Source organism: Microtus ochrogaster, chromosome 1 (genome assembly GCF_000317375.1).
Source record: "Microtus ochrogaster isolate Prairie Vole_2 chromosome 1, MicOch1.0, whole genome shotgun sequence".
Classification (NCBI taxonomy): Eukaryota; Metazoa; Chordata; class Mammalia; order Rodentia; family Cricetidae; genus Microtus; species Microtus ochrogaster.
This window is the reverse complement of record NC_022009.1, coordinates 8,927,964-8,949,560: the sequence shown is the minus strand read 5'-3', so window position 1 is coordinate 8,949,560 and position 21,597 is coordinate 8,927,964. Positions and strand designations below refer to the sequence as shown.

Genomic DNA, 21,597 nt, shown 5'->3' with positions numbered 1-21,597 from the left:
TCTGTGGTTTTGGAGCCTGTCCTGGAACTAGAGACCAGGCTGGTCTCGAACTCACAGAGATCCGCCTACCTCTGCCTCCTGAGTGCTGGGATTAAAGGTGTGCGCCACCACCGCCCGACCCTGATTTCTTTCTTAGTTATGGTTTCTGTTGCTGTGAAGAAACGTAATGACCACAGCAGTTCTTGCGGCGAACTCCTCGACCAGCGAGGAAGAACAACCACCACATGAGGATTCTTCTCAGATCACGCTTTAATTGGAGTGCCCTTGGTTGAAGGAGCATGGAGCGAGAGGGGGAAGCGAGGGGCAGAAAGCGAGGGAGAGCAGGAAGCAAGAGGGGGGAAGCAAAAGACCCTGAGAGCACTAAGGCAGCTGCTTATATCGGGAATTGGCACATGGGTCGCCCTGTGATTGGCTGCCATCAACAGCTGACACCAGACTGTGTCGGGATAGGCCCAAGGACCCTTATCCACCACGCATGCAGGAAGCGGGGGACACGCAGCTCTCAAAGGCATAGCCAAATATGGAGTTGTTTATAACCAACAAGACAGGATGTCAGCGCCATCTTGTAATGGCGATCCTGTCCGGCTCGCTACAAGTTCTTATAAAGGAAAAAATTTCATTGGGACTGACTTACAGTTCAGAGTTTAGTCCATTATCGTCATGGTGGGAAGCATGGTGGCGTGTAGGCAGACAAGGTCCTGGAGAGAGAGCTGAAAGTTCTGTATCCACATCTGCAGGCAACAGGAAGGAAGAGTGACACTCAAAGCTCACCCCCAGTGACACACTTCCTCCAGGAAGGCCACAGCTCCTAATAGTGCCACTCACTCCCTATGGGGCTACAGGGGCCATTTTCATCCAAACCACTACAGTATCACTCTGCTGCCCTATTATCTTGTGATGGACCAGGCTGTACTTGGTAAAGGCTACGCATGGTTCTGCACAGGACTAAGGACAGCTGACTTAAGTTGTAAGAACACAGATATTTATAGTTTATAGAGCATCCTAACTGTGCAACAAACAGGCATTGCCTGACACAGATTAGTTGGATTAGTTTAAAGGCTATTTTAAGGCTTGTGAGTTTTCTTAACTATCAGATGATCCACTGAAGTAATATTTTTCTAGCTGATCTAGTATCAGGCAACTGGCTTTGTTGTTTGGTTTTTATTTTTGTTTTACTTTCAGAATGAGTTCTTGAGGACAAGTAAATTTAATCCACTGCACATGGTACTTAAGATTTTTATTGTCTTTGAGAAGAAATAACCAAAACAGAGAAGTGGTTATGATAGAAAGTAAATTTCTGTCCTAGAACTCACTCTGTAGACCAGGCTGGTCTCGAACTCAGAAAGATTCACCTGCCTCTGCCTCCTGAGTTCTGGGATTAAAGGCGTGTGCCACCACACAGCCCATGAATACGGTTTCTTAGGAAAGCAAGTTAGCGTGATTATTTTGGGAAGAGAACAAACTTAGTATCAGTTATGTTGTAAAGGTTGAGAAGGAATCAAGGTTAGAAACCCTGCCTGTAAAGGAACTAGGGAAGTCAGGCAGAAATATGGGCTGTTTCCTCCAGGTCTTCAGGATCGTGTTTTTAAATGGTCATTTGTTTTTTTTTTTTTCATAGATACTTCTGATTATGAAAAAGATGTGACTTTCAGACCAATCGTGAATGGGAAGTATGAGTCCAGATGTTCCTCTACTAAATGATTACAAACAGGACTTCCTGCTGAAGCGCTTTCCACAGACTGTTCTTGGAGGCCCTCGACTCAAATTAGGCTATTGCGCCCCTCCTTACATATATGTTAATCAGATTGTCCTCTTCCTGATGCCATGGGCCTTAGGTGGAACAGGAACACTTTTGTACCAACTGGACATCCTGAGAGACTACTCGGCAGCGGCTCTCTCAGGAGGACTCATGGTAATCACTGCATCTGTCATCCAGCTCACAAGTTTGTACGCCAAGAACAGATCTGTGGTGGTCAAAAGGGTGATAACCAGGGATATCCTAGCAGAGGAGGACGAACACGAATTTACAAGCTGTGCTGGCGCTGAGACTGTGAAGTTTCTGATTCCTGGAAAAAAATACGTCGCCAATACAGTTTTTCATTCTATCCTTGCTGGGTTGGTATGTGGTCTTGGAACATGGTATCTGCTCCCAAACAGAATAACCTTGCTGTATGGCAGCCCAGGGGCGACTGCTGCGCTTTTTGTCTTTGGGTGGATAACACTTTGCATAGGAGAATATTCGCTGATTGTAAACACGGCCACAGAGCCTGCAACATTTCAGACCCAGGATACTTACGAAATCACTCCTCTCATGCGACCACTTTACATTTTCTTCTTTGTTTCAGTGGACCTTGCACACAGGTAAGAATGTAGAGCATACTTAATAACTTGCTTTGTTTCTGCATGTACCGGCAAGAGAACTTTTCTTAGTGTTGACTAAGTCAGCGAATCAAAAGTTAAGACCAAACCATTGCGATACTTTTGGAATGATCGCTATAAAATATTCATATTATAAAGAAGTAGCTAAATCTTACTGAAGAACCAAAACATAGCAAAAATACGTTTTAAGATACATAATTTTGTTGGGCGGTGGTGGTGCACACCTTTAATCCCAACTCTAGAGGCAGAGGCAGATAGATCTCTAAATTCAGGTTCATCCTGGTCTACAGAGTGAGTTCCAGGACAACCAGGACTATAAAAGGAGACGGCTTTTCCGTTTCCTGTCCACCCAAACCCAAATAATCACACAGAAACTATATTAATTACAACATTGTTAGGCCAATAGTTTAGGCTATTCCTAGCTAGCTCTTACATCCTAAATTAACCCATTTCTATTAATCTGTGTATTGTCACGAGGCTGTGGATTACCAGATAAAGTTCTGGAGTCTTTTTCCTTAAACAACTGCATGGTGTCTCTCTGACTCTGCCTACTCTTTCTATATATCTCTGTTTGGATTTCTTGCTTGGCTATAATCTGCCCTGCCATAGGTCAAAAGTAGCTTCTTTATTAACCAATGGTAATAAAGCATATTCACAGCATACAGAGGGAAATCCTACATTATCTCCTCTTTTCTATCTAAATAAAAAGAAAGGTTTTAATTTTAACATAATAAAATTACATATAACAAAACTGGTATCAAGCAAAAATTACAATATTTAGTCTACTTGTATCTGGAAAGTTTCATATTTAATTTACCTCTTATCATAACAAGAAAACTACTACTTTTTGTCTTCAACTCCATCAAAGACTCCAGAAGGATATAATATTACCTAAATAAACAGGAAGTACATTGTAAGCAATTTCCAAAACTCTAGAATTGACATCTTCCTGCCTGGACAGTCACCCAAAGTTCTTCTGTGACATTAGGTCATCCATCTTCAGCCTACAGGCCCAGTATCTGGCAGACTTTTACACGAAACAGGAAATTTGAAAGACTATTTTGCCTATTGGTAGTTTGTCAGTCACTTTCTTCTGTGTCTAGCAGAATGTCTGGCAGACTTTCATGAAGCAGGAACCCTGAAGGATTGTCTCATCTCTTTTGGCAAGATCATTAGTCTTTTTTTCTGTGTGTCCTGCATGTCCAGTTCATACAGCATGCCAGGAAAGAGCAGTTTCTTGCCCAGATGGCTAACAAACTCCATAAGGAGCCTCTTCAATGCCCATCATTCTCTTGAAGTAATTGGTGCTGCCAGAAGCAGACATGTCTTACTGTTGAGAAAAGTCTTAAGTTCTTAAAACCCTTTAAATGCCATATTCTGTAGGTATTTAAAGTGTTGAAGATTATCTAACTGAAATACATCTCTGTATATCAAGAAAACTAATGTAATTAAGTTTGATTATTATAGATGACTATTAATCTGTATTTTTAACTATATATTACATTTTTAAATGAGCTACACAAACACAGTACCTTAAACAAGAGCAGAAATACATATACACAGTGTAGCAAATCAACCTTAAATTTGTATCAGTAGACCCAAATCCATACCAATGTAAAGTATTCATCTCTATATCATATCTTCACACACACACACACACACACACACACACACACACACTTTTTTTTTAGAAAGATTTAACCATTTATATCCAACCCCTTTTAAATAAAAAAAAAACATTTGTAAACAATCATTTTGAAATTTGGGCCATAGTTTTCTTCAAACTGCTTCCTGCTATTTGTTGGCTGAAATATTTTTAGGGGTCACAGAAACCTTTGGGGGGATCTTGTTCCATCAAACCACATTAGCATGGAAGGAATCCACAGGTTTCCATCCTCTGTGGAAACAAAAGCAACATATCCTTAGAACAAAATTTTGAAGTCAAGATATCTTTATGTTGTTTAGCTTAGCAGCCCCGAGAAACATCTATAGTAAAGACAAACGAGGTTCACTGCTCTTTGTGAGTAAATCTTTCTCAAGGATTGGGCTGTGCTTGTATGTAAAGTTCTGGACTGCGTGTTCAGTAAATGGCACCTTATAAACCTTCTGAAATAGAGGTTTTTAGGATTTTGTTACGCTTATGTTCTGCTTCTGGGATCCCCACTTATCTGCCTGCCTAACCCCCCTTTTGGAAATTCCCTACTCCTGAGCTGTAAAATTCTTATCCTTTCCACACCCAGTGCTGATCTCTTGAAACCCATCTCAGGGAGCAACAGCCTGTGTACATAAATAAAGCCTTTTAAAATTAATTTGGCCATATTTGGGTTGGTGTGCTTTTTCTTCACTTCTGTGGGTTTAACACCTCTTGAGTCAGAATACAAATTTACTATAAGTTACTGTCCCATTATTAAATTTCTGAAGCCAGAGACTAATGCATGCTGTCATTTTAAATATCCCTAAGCTATTTCATTGTATTTTCTTAAAAACAGCATTATTCATCTATAAATAGAAGTATATAAAATATTTCTTACTAAATTCTTGTTGGACTTATTGTACTGTTTCAGTGTTTAAAAGTTTCATAATTACAAAGGATTTTATCTAACTATGACTAAAACACAAGGCAAAGAAAGCCTGACATTTGTTTTAAGACTAAGATGACAGTTTAGTGCGGACAGTTGACCTCCCATTTCGGTTTAGTGCGGGACAGTTGACCTCCCATTTCAGTGTAGTGCGGACAGTTGACCTCCCATTTCGGTTTAGTGCGGGACAGTTGACCTCCCATTTCAGTTTTAGAAATACACCTTAAACATACGAAGTCTGGTTAGAAGGACAACACAGCTAACCTGTGTGTAAAGTGTGTGCTCTCCCCTTCTGGACAGAAACACCCAACTGTTTCCAGTTTTATCTAAAGATAGCAAAGAAGGCTGAAGAGATGCAGCCCCTAATAACCTTTTCTCTCCTCCTTTCTATGTTGTGATAAGGGTAAATGGCTCTCCATGAATTTTATATTATGGAAAGCAAGTGTTAAATCTGCGATGCTTACCTCAGAGACGAGATTTTTAATTAATTAATTTATTTATTTATTAAAGATTTCTGTCTCTTCCCCGCCACCGCCTCCCATTTCCCTCCCCCTCCCCCAATCAAGTCCCCCTCCCTCATCAGCCTGAAGAGCAATCAGGGCTCCTTGCCCTGTGGGAAGTCCAAGGACCACCCACCTCCATCCAGGTCTAGTTAGGTGAGCATCCAAACTGCCTAGGCTCCCCCAAAGCCAGTACATGCAGTAGGATCAAAACCCAGTGCCATTGTTCTTGAGTTCTCAGTAGTCCTCTATTTTTATAGTTATAATCTCAAAACTTTTTTTAATCCTAGGAAATTTCTATCACATTATCAGAAACATTAAATACTTTCCCATATAAAGTAATTAGCTATAGTAACCATCTTTAGGAGGTCATGTGTGGAGCAGAATGATTAGTATTTGGTTAATTATATGTTTACATTCACTTATATAATATCATAATTGTATATAATATCTGATAAATATTGTTGCTAACACGTTGCTTTTTTTTCTTTTTTGCCTTTTTTTTTTTTTTTTTTTTTTTTTTGGTTTTTCGAGACAGGGTTTCTCTGTGGTTTTGGAGCCTGTCCTGGAACTAGCTCTTGTAGACCAGGCTGGTCTTGAACTCACAGAGATCTGCCTGCCTCTGCCTCCCAAGTGCTGGGATTAAAGGCGTGCGCCACCACCACCCGGCTAACATGTTGCTTTTTAAAAAGAAAAATATTTCAAAATAGAACTTGATTTTGTAAAACATTTCCTGAGCATGGTTATTCTCATGCAATTCTGCTCTCGGGTGTATTTTGGAGATTAAGGTTGTCTTGAAAACAGACTAACCAGGTGTCCTTTACCACCTGTAGGCTGTCATGTGTAGCTTGATTCTTTTTGTTAATTGGGGCGTTTCTTCTCAGAATGGAGTATATTTTCTTTCAAATTCCAGCACCGGAAAGAGGGTCCTCTAATTTAGCACCGCATATTAACCTTGTGCTTGTTTGCTTCCTACTTAAAACAGTTTGAAAGAAGAACCTAGAGTGTGAAGCGGTGTGTGACTGGCTAGGCCAGGCGTGCCCTTGAGTGAATATGTGTAGATCATGGCTATAGTGATAGTTCCCGTGTGCTTGCTGCATTCGGTAATTTACGGACTTGGAAACCCTGTAAGCGGAAGTCTGGCCTTTGTCTGTGATTCTCAACAGCTCAGGTGTTCGAGTGCAATCCTGCTGTACGTCTGGGTCTTGGTTTTTTTCTCCTGAAAGTCTCTCTTACTCCATGAGTCCTGTCACCTGATTAACCCCTTGACATAGTGTTTGATCAGGTTTATTCTGAAAAACTAGCAGTAGGTTGAGAATGGTTTCCCATGTTTTGAATTTTTATTAAACAATTTAAATCTGTTTTGTTATGTTTAACTCCAAATATTTTCCTGAGTATCAATTTCTTCATTTTAAGAGGGGGCCTTCCCCTGCTCTGAGGAGATGTATTATACAAATATGTCTTAAACTCATAACATTACTGGTCTAAAACAGAAGAGTATTATAATGCTAGTCAAACTCCCAGTGACCTGTCATAACCTAAGCTGCTCACTGCTATTATCTATAGCGACTTCAAAGTCTGAGGACAGTGGCAGAGCGAAGAGAAGGGAACTGCCATTAAGTGCATGTTCCTACAGCTTCAGCTCTCCAGAGTCACTTATGGTTATGAAGAATCACTGGTTGGATTTCAGCTAACGTAGATTTAGGGGGAGAATGTGTTCCAGCCTCATGTATTCCGTTTTCAAAATCTCTGCACTCAGTGTTACAGATGGCTGTTTTAGCTTCTTTCTTTGTATATTTGAATGCACGCATCTGTAAAGCTTGTGCTCAGCTGAGGAGAGACTGCTGGTTTAGGACGCAGCTGTCTGGGAGTGGGGCCTTTCCTGGACGCTTGCTTTGTGATATGTGCTATTTTGTGGATCGATTTGTACTTTGTATGATTTAAGTATTTTCTCTTTCTTACAGGTTTATTATAAATACAGCAGCTCTAGAGCAAATGAATCAGATTTTGCACATCTTGTTTGTGTTACTGCCTTTCCTGTGGGCACTTGGGGCTCTGCCGCCCCCTGACGCGCTTTTCTTTTGGGCAGTGGAGCAGGTTTTAGAGTTTGGTCTCGGAGGCTCACCCATGTCGACTCACCTACGGTAAGTTGCTTTGCGTCTTGAAGTTTGATGTAACTTCTGTTTTCACTTTCTCATTATTTATTTATTGTGGTGTGGGGAGGTGAGTGCCCATGGCTACCATGGCACTTGCGGGAGTCAGTTTGCTCCTTCCACCCACCGTGTGGCTCTACAGATGGAGCTCAGGAAAGCGGCAGCAAGCACCCTTACCCCCGAGCCATCCTGCTGGTCAGAGGTCAATTCTTAGTAACAGATTCCTTTCAAGTAAATCTTCTGCCTTCTTTCCCTGCAGGCTATTGGTAATGTTCTTCGTCTCTGCCGGAACACCCATTGTGTCCTACTTCATCCCCAGCACCGTTGGTGTGGTTCTTTTCATGACTGGACTTGGGTTCTTACTGAGTCTTAACCTAAGTGACCTGAGTTTGGCCTTCAGGCACAGAGTGGGAAACGGTTGTGAGGCTTTCCCAGGCTACTGTGGATCTGGGTTCCGGAGGAAGGAATGCCTGCTGGGCGTGGCTATGCTGGGCGTGGCTCTCCTGGAGGCGGGACTGCTGCATCATTATTCTGGCTTCTCACCCATTTCTGAAAGCAGCGCTCAGTCCATCGTGGGCTATGTTTTGATGGCGCTACTTTCAATACTGTGGATACTGAGAGAAACTCAAAGCATCTACGTCTTTGGAATTTTCCAAAACCCTTTTTATCCGAAGGATGTACAAGCTGTGTCTTTATTCTTCAAGAAACAAAAGAAGCTCCTGAAGGTTGGGGTTGTCAGATGGATCTTGCTAACTCTAGGTAGGAGTTACAGTCTGCTGACTCCCAAGTGTATGTAGCATGCCTGATGCTCTTTATGTTTCGTTTTCGTTGTTATGCTTGTGTTATTGGTTTGTTCATTGCGTGAATGTACTCCTGAAAGCAGTTTACCAAGGTAAACTGTGGCAGGAGATTCTGCAGTAATCAAACTCGCCTCTATTTTGTCTGTTTTGCTCTAGTATCACCTTTGGCTATGGTGGCCTTCCTCGCACTGGACAGCTCCTTACATGGGCTACACTCTGTGTCTGTCTCCGTTGGATTCAGCAGGGCCTTCAGAACGGTAATCCCAGAATGCCTTGCATGGCACTCCCTGAGGCTGAATGTAATGATGGTCTTTAGAAACAGTTTTCTTAGATTAGCAAGTTCTACCTGAGAAAAGTGGATCGTTTATGTTCTGTAGGTGTGGCAGAACACAGAAAATGCTTTGCTAGAGACTGTGATCGTATCGGCAGTGCACGTGGTGTCCGACACAGACAGCTGGTGGAACAGGAGCCTTGATACGGGAACTAGACTGCTATTGGTGAGTAGATGGAGAGGCTTTTTGTTTGTTTGTTTACACACAGTAAAACTCATCTATTTGAAGGCTTTTTACTCAGTGGTATATATTCAAAGTAGTGCAGCCATGATTGCAATCTAACTTTTCAATATTCCACATGTTTCCATTAATGGCCGTTCTCCATCCTGCCCTTCCTATCATCTGTATCTGTTCCAGATCCAGCCTCCAGGTCCCTACTTTTTTCTGTGTAGAGTTGCACGCTCTGGATCAATAACCTGAATGGTGTCGTAGGATGTGTGGTCCTTACCTGTTTTCTTCAGCTTTTAGCATGCTCTCAAGGTTCACTCCTATAGCATGTACAGGTACTTCTTTGTGGTCAAGTACATTCCAGTGTGCCCATGTACCATGCTTGCTTCATACACCCATCAGATGATAGGTGTTTAAGTTTCTGTTTTTCACTGTTGACAGGAATATTACTGTGAGCATTTATATACATATTTTTGTGCAGATGTATTTTTATTTCCCATGGATATAGGGTGGGTGGATGGATGGATGGATACGTAGAAATCTGGTCATCCGCCTTTCACACTTCAGGCTACTGGCACATTGCTTTCCAGCCTGACTCTACCATTTTGGAAATACACTGTTAACAGTATATGAGGTTTTCCCAGCTGCTCCACATTCTCACCAACAGTTGTTACCTGCTATTTTTATTATGACCATATTCATGGTGTAAAGTGACATCTTGCAGTGATTGTTGTTTTGTTTTGTTTTATGTTGGGAAACAGGAAAATGTTCACTTGAAGAGAAAAAGCTGGCATTTCATGAGGAACCTGTTCAACCTTCATTAATGTGTCAGTCTTCTATCAGTCAGCATCCTGCATAGATGTTCCCTGTCTTAGAAAGTGCATTCATGGTGCAGCTAGTGTTCTTATCATGAAGGGGCTAGATTTATCAAATGTTTCTTCTGTGTTTCTTTATGTAATGTGATGTGTTGGGTTTTGATTGCTAAACCAGCTTTATATTCCTAAATGGCCATGCAATCCAACCCTTTCCATCTGTTGGGGTGGTACTGAGTTGGCTAATACCAATTATCTGTGTTCTCAAGATGTATGTCTATGCCATGTGTATGCATGTATGTGTGGCTACCTTTCCTTGTGATAGTGTCTGGTTTACATATCAGGACCATGTAAAATAAATTTAAAAGTATTGCATTCACTTGTGTTTTTAGGAAGAGCTGGTAAAAAGATTGGTAGTGATCATTCTTTCTTTATTTATTTATTTATTTTATTTATTTATCATTTTTTCATGTTTTATAATATCCAGTAAATATTAATATTTAAATGTTTTATAGTTGATAGTATTTTATAATATTGAAGGCATCCAAAACTTAGCTGTTCTGTGTGAATAGTTGGGGGAGTCATTATTTTCAGTTGTGTGCCCACTGGCAAGTCCATCAGGCTCCAGTGGAGAGTTCCAAACTCGGCGTCACACAGATGCCCCAGATGAAACTCAGGTAACAAAACCAAAAGTTGTGACTGTGGGGTAAAGATTTATAGGGAAGAATTGGGGCTGATGGCATGGGAGGAGATAAGAGAGGATTATGGGAATGTAATCAGAATGCATTTGTACATATATAAAATTGTCAAAGAGAAAATTAACTGAAAAAATAGCAGTAACTCAAAATACCACTTAGCTGATTACATAATATTGAGTCATAAATTTTAATAATTGCACTACATTTTAGAAATGAAGTATCTCTAACTAGCAAACCTATATTTCAAATATAAAATACTAGTTCAGTCTTAGTTAATTCAGTGTAGTCTAATTCAGTCTTTTGTTGTCAATCTAGTCTTTTTTCCCTCTTCAATTAGCTTCAGGAAGTAAGTTTTCCTATAGTTTATCCTAGTCACATTATTTAATAGCTTGTGAGAAATTCTTTACCCATAAGGTTTAAGTGATATAGTATAACTTAGTTTTGTTATTGTTGTTGTTATGCTTTGGTTTTGTTTGGAGAGGGGCTGGTTTTTTGAGAGACAGGGTTTCTCTGTGGCTTTGGAGCCTATCCTGGAACTCGCTTTGTAGACCAGGCTGGCCTTGAACTCCCAGAGATCCGCCTGTCTCTGCCTCCGGAGTGCTGGGATTAAAGGCGTGCACCACCACTGCCCAGCTTTTTTAAGACCAAACTTGGGTTGACTACTAGCTTCCTTGGTGGAGTGATGAGTTTGCATGAAAGATCCCAAGTGTGCATAGAACCAGTTGTGCCAGCAGGGGTCTGTCTGCCTAACCTCTCAGGAGGTGGAGGCCAAGAGAGGCAGGAGTGCAAGGTCATCTTCAACTGCATATCAAGTTTGAGGCCAGCCTGGACTACATAAGATCCTGCCTCAAAAAAAAAAAAAAAAAGAAAGAAAGTAAGTAAGTAAAAAAGATAAAACTTATTGTGATGTTTTGAAGGAAAGTGGTCCCATAGGGACCACTATTAGGTGTGGTCTTGTTGGAGTAGGTGTGGCTTTGTTGGAGGAAGGGGTGGGCTTTGAGGTCTCAGATACTCACGTCAGGCCCAGTGCCTCACTCTTCCCGCTGCCCGCCAGTCTGGATGTAGAACTCTTGACTCCTTCTCCAGCGCCATGTCTGCCTGCGCTTTTCGCCATGATGATAATGGACTAAACCTCTAAACCTGTAAGCCAGCCCCAATGAAATGTTTTTTTGTTTTGTTTTGTTTTGTTTTTATAAGAGTTACCATGGTCATGGTATCTCTTCACGGCAACAGACACAAGTGCAGTTTCTTATTTATTAATTTTGAGGTTGCACAAAATTATAACAAGGAATGGCTTGCTAGGACTGTTCCCTCAAAATACTGAGGCAATAATATAATTATTATGTATTTTTTCCTTATGTGATTTTTGAAAATTCATAAGGCATTTGCTAAGCCAAATAATAATTTTTATTTATCCACAGATTGGTATCATGCGGGACCGTTTGCTTCAGTTCCTCACTAAATTGCAGTTTGCAATGACGGTGCTTCTGGCATCGTGGACAGAAAAAAAACAGCACAGGAGAACAACCACCACTCTGTGTGTCCTTAACGCTGTGTTCGCGCCCTTTGTGTTGGTTATCATAGTCCTTTCAGCTCTCCTGTCTGCTCCTCTACTGCCCCTCTTCACCCTTCCTGTTTTCTTGGTGGGGTTTCCTCGCCCAGTTCAGAGCTGGCCAGAAGCAGTGGGCAGCACAGCTTGTGTGTGCACAGACACAGTGTTCTACCACCAGATGATCCCCAGCTTGACCGCAAGTCTGCAGGATGCAATGGCAGCAGGAAGTTTGGGTGAGTGGTGGGCTGTGCTCAGGAAATTCTTACTCATATAGTTGAGGTACCAAAAAAAAGAAGAACAAAAAGCAAAAATTCCTTTTGGTCCAACCATAAAACAGGTGCTAGTACTTTGATATGTAGACAGAGACTAAATATCAGATGGAATTATATCTCTGCTGCTTATTTGGAGGTTAAATTATAAAATAAAAATACTTAGGGAAAATTTCATTAGGGTGATTTGACAGCTTAAAAGGAAAACATTTGCTTAAATTAACTCAGGTGACAGGCTCGCCGCTGAAGCCTAGAAACACCTTTCTGCTTAGAATTTCCACCTGCTTCTGATGAATTTCTGTCAGACGGGTGCCGTAGGGTCGTCCATAGAAGGAAGCCAGCTGCTTGTGTGAGTCACCCTGCCTCGTCCATCCAGGACGAGACCTGTCAAGGAAAGCAGGTGTGCTGTTTGCACAAACCGTGAGCGTGAACAACAGTGGAAGGTCCTCACTCTCCAGCTGCCACTCAGAGTCCCTGCAAGCAGGCGTTTCAGAGGATGGCAGCCAGCCCTGCTGAGTTCACCCATCAGCCCCACAGCTGTTACTTCTAATAGCAAAGACATGAAAGTACCGGAACTGTTTAAGGAGAGGAATCTTAGATCCAGCTGTGCTCATCCAGTGGCGTCCAGCGGCTATGAATGAACTGGAGCTGGTTGCAGTCAGCATGAATAAGTCTCAGAGGACTGTGTTGAACGAGGACCTCAGCTTTAAAAATAGCCATACATCACAAATGATGTAAATTCTGTAGAAATGTCAAAGCCATAAAACACTGTTCTAGTTTATCTTTCAGATCACTGTGGAACTGGCTGGCCTACTTTTCATCCTTTCCCTAATGCCTGATGTATGGCAGCATTTTATTCCAAAGTTTCCACCTGGTCATTTTTCTGACAAACATGTCCTAAGTTTTTCTGTGTTGTCACCTATGTGTTGTCTCTTCTGAGTGTTCCTTAAGAGTTAGACACCTCATGACAGGCAGTGGGTTCTCCTTTCTATTCTTGACCTAGTGATGGACAAAGTCATTGAAATAGGGGTCTAGATATTTAATTTTAAATGTTCATAGAAAAAATAAAACAAGCTCAGAGAGTTATTTCTTACTTTTCCCTTTCCCCCCTCCCTTTTCTAATTTCTTTTAGGTCTCCTCCTCCCTGGCTCTCATTACTTGGGCCGTTTTGAGGATCGTCTAATATGGATAATGGTCTTAGAGCGTGGCTATCCTTACTGCTGTGTTAATGTGAAGGTCAGTAACACTTGAACATTTCCCAGTGGTTTTTATAGGGCATGTGTACAATCTTCCTTGTTATGTACACATCAAACTATTACTTAGCTTGGAAGAAACAGATCTTAGCTGATGAAAACCCCAGATGATTTCTAAAGGTATTTATAATAAGCACATGCTGATGGCTGGCTCGTGCTGATTGCATACTAAAACATGGTAACAAAAGCCGACATTCTTTTCTAGTCTTTTTCTGTGTGCCCACATGCATGCCTGATGCTTACGGAGATAAGAAGAGGCCATCAGATCCCCTGGAAACCAGAGTTCCATTGCACTCCCTGGTGAGAGACAATTGTGAACCCAAGTGCTTCTCTTTTCTCTTTAGGGGTTAGAATTACAGGAAACATCTTGCCACACTGCTGAAGCCCAGAGAGTGGACGAAGTGTTTGGAAGTGCTTTTCAGCAAGAAGGCCCACAAATTAATGAGCACTTGGGCAATGTCCTGACCCCGTGTACCGTTCTGCCTGTGAAGCTGTACTCTGATGCCAGGAGTGTCCTATCTGGCATCATTGATTCTCATGAAAACTTGAAGGAATTCAAAGGTGACCTTGTTAAAGTGCTCGTGTGGGTGCTTATGCAGTACTGTTCTAAAAGGCCCAGCACGCGGGAGAATAGTCACCAAACTGAAAAGACCAGCGGAGCCTTACCAGTGGCCCTGCCTGCCTTGAACACTCCACCATGCCCAAAATCCCTGGAAGACTCAGACAGTTTAAATTCAGACACTTTCCATGACTGGTCTGATGATAATATTTTTGATGATGAACCAGGTATCAAAAACAGAAAAGAAAAACTTCAGCTCAAAGATCTAGCAGGTACAAATTTGCCTATTCCAGGGTCAGTAGACTCCCAGGGTGCAGATGATCATTCTTCAAGCACAGGTCCCAAAAATGATCTTTATAGGACGGTTTTACTGGGCTTCCCTGCTGTCGACAAGGGCCAGCGAGAAGACGTGGCATACATCCCTCTCGTGGAGTTCAGTTGTTCGCAGTCGCACTTGCTAAGTTTACCTGAAGAATGGAGATCTAACTGTACACCACACTCCAGAATAAGGGAGGCAAGCCCCTTGTTTCCAGAAGACTGGTATCAGTTTGTTTTAAGGCAATTGGAATGCTTTCACTCAGAAAAGTCAAGTGTGCTGGAAGACATCGCAAAGGATAAAGCTCTAAAGGCCTTGTATGTCCATACAGTGATGGCGTGCTATATTGGTCTGTTTGGAATAGACAACGTGGCACCTAGTCCTGGACAGATAGTAAGAGTCTACAATGGTGGCTTACCCTGCTCTGGTGCCTTGGATTGGCTCTCAGAAAAGCCAGATCTGTTCCAGCTAGTTCGGAAAGCATTCAGGTAACTCACTTTGATTATACACAAGTTATTCCTTTTTTTCATTAGAAGATTCTTGCATTTATAATTTTTATTGCTTTCATAAAAATAAAGAAAAGACTTGGTCTATAGTATGATTGAGTTGGAAACAGTTTCTTTTTTTTTTTAATATTTATTCATTTATTATGTATACAATGTTCTGTCTCTGTGTATGCCTGAAGGCCAGAAGAGGGCACCAGACCTCGTTACAGATGGTTGTGAGCCACCATGTGGTTGCTGGGAATTGAACTCAGGACCTTTGGAAGGGCAGGCAATGCTCTTAACCTCTGAGCCATCTCTCCAGCCCTTTGTTGTTATTTTTGATTGTTTGTTTCTCTCAGCGTTGAGGATGGAACCTGCATATCCTGCCTCCACCTCCAGAGTGCTAGTGTTATAGGCCTAGCTTACATGGTGCTGGGGATTGAACCCAGGTTTTGTTGTTGCTAGGCAAGTACATAGCAGCTGAGCTTTGTTTCCAGCCCCATGTCCCTCAGTTTTTATCTGAAATGGATGATTTTATCTTGGGAGAGACTGGCTGTTGAGACAATGTCCCAAACTGGTCTGGAGCTCATTCTGGAGAGCTAGGAATGATGACCTGGTCACTGTGCTCCCACCACTTCCGTGCTGGCCATTAAATGTACAACTAGTGTTGGCTTAACATGGGATGCTTTCACTTCAGAGACTTAAAATTAGTCAACAACTAGCTTGCCTCTGTAAAGTTCACTATAAATATTCTGAAATTGTTTGGGTTTCCATTTTTTAGGTATACACTGAAACTAATGGTTGATAAAGCAAGTTTGGGTCCAATAGAAGACTTTAAAGAACTGACCAACTACCTCAGCGAGTACGAGAGGGACTGGTACATCGGCTTGGTATCTGAGGAGCAGTGGAGGGAAGCGATTCTAGGAGAAAAGCCATGCTTGTTTTCCCTGGGCTATGAGTCTAGTATGGTAAGTCATTTCCATGAATAAACCTTAATGTTTGGGAAAGGTAGAGTGTTTGAACTTATAAATGGCATGACATTCCAGCTGTTGATAATGTTAATGAAAGTTGCAAGGCATTCATAATTATGACTGTGTAATCCAGTAGTGTAATCTAGAATAGCTGGTTCATTTCCTTTTGGCAGCCAAATAGGGGGCTATTGAAAATATTGAGTAATTACTGCACAACAGCTGATCTATAAGACAGCTAGTGTGTGTGATCTGCTGTAGCATAGTTGATAAAGTACTTTGTGGGGTTTTTTATGCCCAGTTCAAGTGTAAGAATTACCACTTTAGTTCTAACCCCAAGAAGAGAAGTTAACTTGTGGGTGGCAAATTACTTCTTTTGCTGACATATATGCTTCCTTTGAATCACATTCAACCGTTGATAGTTCAGAGCTTCTTCAAGTAGAGGACTTTTAAAAATACTTACTCTTGTTCTTATTACATTTTAACGTATCTTTATTGAACACAATATGGAAAATTGAATGTTATTAGCCTTTTTGGGTTTTAGGTCTGTTTAGCACCATGGCAAGAATAAAAGTAATTCGGTGAATATGTTGCCAACAAAAATGATTTTTAAAAATTACCTTGAAAGTTTATAACCCTAAGGCATATAGCAAATAAGAAAACATTAGTTTAGAAAACTCTACTGAAAACCATTATTTAAAAAATAGCAAGAAGCCAGCATTTGAAACTCATCCTGTTGCCTCCTTTCTCAGTGAGATGGGAACTGCATTAGACTGGCACAGCCATGAACACAGGGCTCGCCCTCCTCCTCTGCTCACAGTTAAAGGGGAAGTTTCCCTGGAGGCTAGGACATCAGTGTGCTTAATCTCTTTCCCACTGTAACTGCTGAGGCCGAATTCCAGACACAGTCAGGAATGGGTTCCTTTCCGCCCAGCCCTTCTCACAGGAGGCTTCATCTTAGATATGCTACTCCCAAGAATTTGGGCTTTGCCCCTACTTGCCTATTCACTTGATAGAGGTGGTACATTGAAAGAGATGAGCTGAAAAGACCTGTAATTCCTTGTGCCTAAATAAATAAATATCAAGTGAAAGTTGAGTCTGAAGAACTCCCCAAAGGAAATGACTTAGCCAGGTGGTGGTGGTACACACCTTTCAGGCAATCTGTGTGAGTTTGAGGCCAGCCTGGTCTACAAGAGCTAGTTCCAGGACAGGTTCCAAAGCTATAGAGAAACCTTGTCTTGAAAAAAAATTAACTACGGTGTGGATACACTGAGGTATGTAATGAGTGTACCCTTTGGCTTGTAACAGAAGGTAGTGCACTTTTTAGGAATTAAAAGCAATCAGCAGGGCAAACTATACTCAGCAAAGAACCAACTCCATCATCATGGGTGCAACGTCCTCAACAAAGAATTAGCAAACTGATCCAGCAACCTATAAAAACAACTTTTGTGTCAAAATAATATAATATTGGTTTAATATATATATATAAACAGTTAATGCAATACACAATAACATAGAATAAGAAACAAGGGCTCTGTAATTATCTAAGTAGATAAAAAGGAAGAAAACCTCATTTAACAAATGCAATACCCTTTCATAGTAAAAACCATTTTTCCAGCCACTGAATTTGATATTAAAAATGTTTAGCAGCAGAAGTAAACCAGAAAAAATAAATAAAAATGATGTAGATGGGTCTTCTTTCTATTGGATGCTTTCATTGGTTAATTAAGAAAGAAACTACTTGGCCTGACAGGTCAGAACATAGGTGGATGGAGTAGACAGAACAGAATGCTGGGAGAGAAAGAAGACAGTGAGGCAGACGCTATAGCTCTCCTCTCCAAGATGGACACAGGTTAAGATCCTTCCCAGTAAGCTACCACCTCATGGTGTTACACAGATTAATAGAAATGGGTTAATCAAGATGTGAAAATTAGCCAATAAGAGGCTGGAACTAATGGGCCAGGCAGTGTTTAAAAGAATACAGTTTCCATGTAATTATTTCGGGTAAAGCTAGCTGGGAGCCAGGCAGCGGGAAGCGGCCCGCCGCTCCTTACTACATAAAAATCAAGTAAAAGTTGAGCTCTGAAGTGCTACCCAAAAGAAATGATTCATTAGCCTAGGTGTGAATACACTAAGATGTGGAATTGGTTAATAGTTATTAAATATAGTTTGCCATCATAATATTGTGCTGAAGTTCTGTCTTTATGTAATGAACTGATTGCTTCTGTCTCAAATTCATATCAAAACCCTTGCCTCAGTGTATTGGAAAGTAATTTGGATTTGATGAGATCATAAGTGTTGAAATGTGTGATGGGGCCGGGCGATGGTGGCGCACGCCTTTAATCCCAGCACTCGGGAGGCAGAGGCAAGCAGATCTCTATGAGTTCGAGACCAGCCTGGTCTACAGAGCTAGTTCCAGGACAGGCTCCAAAGCCACAGAGAAACCCTGTCTCGAAAAACAAAAAAGAAAAAGAAATGTGTGATGGGATTAGTGACCTTACAACACAAGGTAACATTAGACTTTCCTGTATGTGTATCATACAAAGACAGAGGAGGGAGTCTTCCTTCTCCAAGCCAGAAAAAGCCCTTGTTGTAGCCTAATTATGGTGAACCCTTACCACAGACATCTCCACCTCTAGAACAGTGAGAAAACAAACCTTGGTCAACCTCTTTCCTCCTCCCTCTCTTCTCTGTCCTCTGGCCATCTTTCAGCAAGAGTCTCTCTGCCCAGTTAGCTGTGGGATCGTCCTGTCTCTGTCACTCAGACTGCAAGGACTAGAGGCCTGTGCCGCAGTACTTGATGTAAATCTATTGTAACAGCTAAGCTATGATGAAAAGTAATAGGCAAAAGAAAGGAAGAAAAGCACATGGATCAGAACTGAAGAAGGAACACTGTCTGCAGGTGGTACAGTCTGTGTTCGGGATGTAACGATTCCATTTTAAAACTATTCAAGATAACTGCAGGATCTAAGAAGTTGGTCAACATAAAAATCTATGCTATTTTTATATACTATCAATGGACAAACCAAAATAAAATAAGGAAATCCCACTTATATTACCACCAAAAATAGTAAAGGACCATTGAAATGGCTTAGCAGGTAAAGGCACCTGCTACCAAATGTGATGACCTGAGTTTCATCTTCAGGACCCACGTGGTGAAAGAGAATCAACTTTCAGAAGTTAGCCTCTCCATGTGTCCACTGTGACATGTGTCTGTATGCGCACACACACACACACACACACACACACAGTGAATAAATAAAATTTAAAAACAAAATGCAAGCCAGGCATAGTATCTCATGCCTTGAATCTCTACGTGCAGAAGGCTACGGCAAGATCTGTGAGTTCACAGCCGTCTAGTATAGTAAGACCCTGTCTCAAAAACAAACAAAACAGGTAGAAACTTAATAAGAATAAAACACGTACTCTGAAAACTAAAACATTGTTGAAAGAAGGAATTAAAATCTAAATAAAATAAAACTATTCATGTTTATAAAATACCCAAGTTTGTGAATCAAACTATATTGTTCAAATGATAATACCTGAGACTGGAGAGATGGCTCAGCAGTTATGCTAGAGGACCTGAGTTCAGTTCCCACCACCACTCACATGGCTCACAATCACCTGCAACTCCAGCTCCAGGGCATCTAGTGCCCTCTTCTGACCTCCATCGGCAGTAGGCTTGCAAGTTAAGTACATAGACTTTGCAACACCCATGCATATAAAATTTTTTTAAGTGTAAAATGGCAATCAATACTCTTCAAATTCATCTATAGACTTAACACAGCCCCATTCAAGGCCTATCTACCTGTTGTTAAAAATTGGCAGAGTGATTTTCTAGAACTCAAAGACTGTCAAGAGACCCAGCATAGCCAGGAAAATCTTTTAAAAGAAAAGTGGTGACCTCATACTTGTGAATTTCAAAATACATCATAAAGCTATGATACTATGTGGTTCCGCATAAAGATACCGTATAAGTGAGGGAAGTGGAATTAAGAATAGTCTTGTTCGACTGGTTTCCTCTTTTATAATTTTTATTGAGCTATGTAATTTTCTCTGCTCCTCTCCCTGCCTCTCCCTCCCATTCTACCCTTTCCCGTGATCCCCGTGCTCCCAATTTACTCAGGAGATCTTGTCTTTTTCTACTTCCCATGTAGATTAGATCTATGTATGTCTCTCTTAGGGTCCTCATTGTTGTCTAGGTTCTCTAGAGTTGTACATTATAGGCTGGTTTTCCTTTGCTGTAAGTCACTTATGAGTGAGTATAAATTATATTTGTCTTTCTGGGTCTGGGTTACCTCACTCAATATGATTCAACTGATTTTCAACAAGGCTATCAAGACCATATAATGGAAAAATGCTTTCAACAAATGGTACTGAGACAGTTGACTGTCCTCAGTTAAGAGAAGCATTGGGTTATGGATGTCATTTTCCCGTGACTGCTACACAAAGCCATTCTCACAAACTGGGTGACTTTAAAGAACAACAATCAGGAGACCATCCTGCCTCTGAGGGCTCTAGAGAGGAGTTCTTCCCTTAGCCTCTCCTGCATCTGCTAGCTCCTAGAATTCCTCAGTTTGTCACACCATAATGCCAGTCTCTGTCTTCAAGTGACCCTCTTTTCTGTATCTTGGGGTGCTCTCCTGCTCCTTTCTTTTACAAAGATACTAGACATTGGCTTAGGATCCATGTAAATCCAGGAGGATCTCATCTCAAAATCCTTAGTTACATTTGCAAATTACCCATTTTAGTAAAAGACATATTCACAGGTACTGTGGGTTAGACTGGCGTTCATCTTATTTGAAAATGCTGTTCAATCCACTGACGATCTCAGCTAACACTGTATTAAATAACTAACCTCCACTGCATAAAAGAACTAAATGTTACAGCTAAAACCATGGAAAATTTAGGATAAATGTGAGCATAATCTTTATGACCTCAAACTTGAGAATATATTCTTAGACATAATAACAAAAGTATTAGGAACAAATGAAACCACATTGATATACATCATTAAAAATAAAATATTTTAGGACTGGAACAATAGCTCAATCCTTAAGAGCACTGTCTAATTTTCCAGAGGACCAGGGTTCAATTCCAGCCATTACATGGCACCTCTCAACCATCTGGAACTCCCAAGAGACCCAACACCTTCTTCTAGCCTTCTGATAAACTGTGTGCATATAGTGTACAGATATACATCCAAGCAAAATGTCCATACACATAAAAAGTGAAAATGAAAATATTTAAATAAAACCTTGAGGCTAGGGATACAGCTCAGTGGCTAGAGACCTTGTGTAGGGTGCTTGTGTAGGGTGCTTGAAGCCCTAGGTTCAGTGGCCAGCACCACATAAAACCAGGCAAGGTAACATAGTACTGTAACTCCAGCACTCAGGAGATAGAGGCAAGAGGATCAAGGTTATTCATGACTGTAACACAGATTCTTATTCATTCTATGTGAGGCCTGTATCAAAAAGAAAGAAAATAAATAGATAGGGTAACCAGAAGTGTGGAAATGGCTCATCAGTAGATTGTTCGCCTCATGTAACAAGACCCTAAGTTTAACCTCCAATATTAGAAAAGGAAAAACAAAACAAGCAGAAAAAGAGCACAATTCCTATATTTGCTGGTCTCGTGATTCTGAAACCCAGGGTCTAGAAACCTGAGGGGGGAAGATTGCCACAAATATGAGACCAACCTGAGCTACAGAGCAACCTGAGACAGAGAGAGAGAGAGAGAGAGAGAGAGAGAGAGAGAGAGAGAGAGAGAGAGAG

At 41.2% G+C, this 21,597-nt stretch overlaps 1 protein-coding gene across 1 annotated transcript in view; it reads left to right on the top strand.

Annotated features, from left to right (window-relative positions):
- Window positions 1–21,597, top strand: part of Pcnx4 (pecanex 4) — a 30,584-nt gene that overhangs the window by 6,235 nt on the left and 2,752 nt on the right. The window contains exons 2-10 of the mRNA XM_005343170.3: window positions 1,619–2,361; window positions 7,423–7,602; window positions 7,871–8,370; window positions 8,568–8,668; window positions 8,789–8,908; window positions 11,843–12,206; window positions 13,375–13,478; window positions 13,840–14,858; window positions 15,637–15,823. Coding sequence (XP_005343227.1) covers window positions 1,664–2,361; window positions 7,423–7,602; window positions 7,871–8,370; window positions 8,568–8,668; window positions 8,789–8,908; window positions 11,843–12,206; window positions 13,375–13,478; window positions 13,840–14,858; window positions 15,637–15,823 — 3,273 coding nt within the window. The 5' untranslated portion in view covers window positions 1,619–1,663. The remainder of the gene's footprint in view (window positions 1–1,618; window positions 2,362–7,422; window positions 7,603–7,870; window positions 8,371–8,567; window positions 8,669–8,788; window positions 8,909–11,842; window positions 12,207–13,374; window positions 13,479–13,839; window positions 14,859–15,636; window positions 15,824–21,597) is intronic.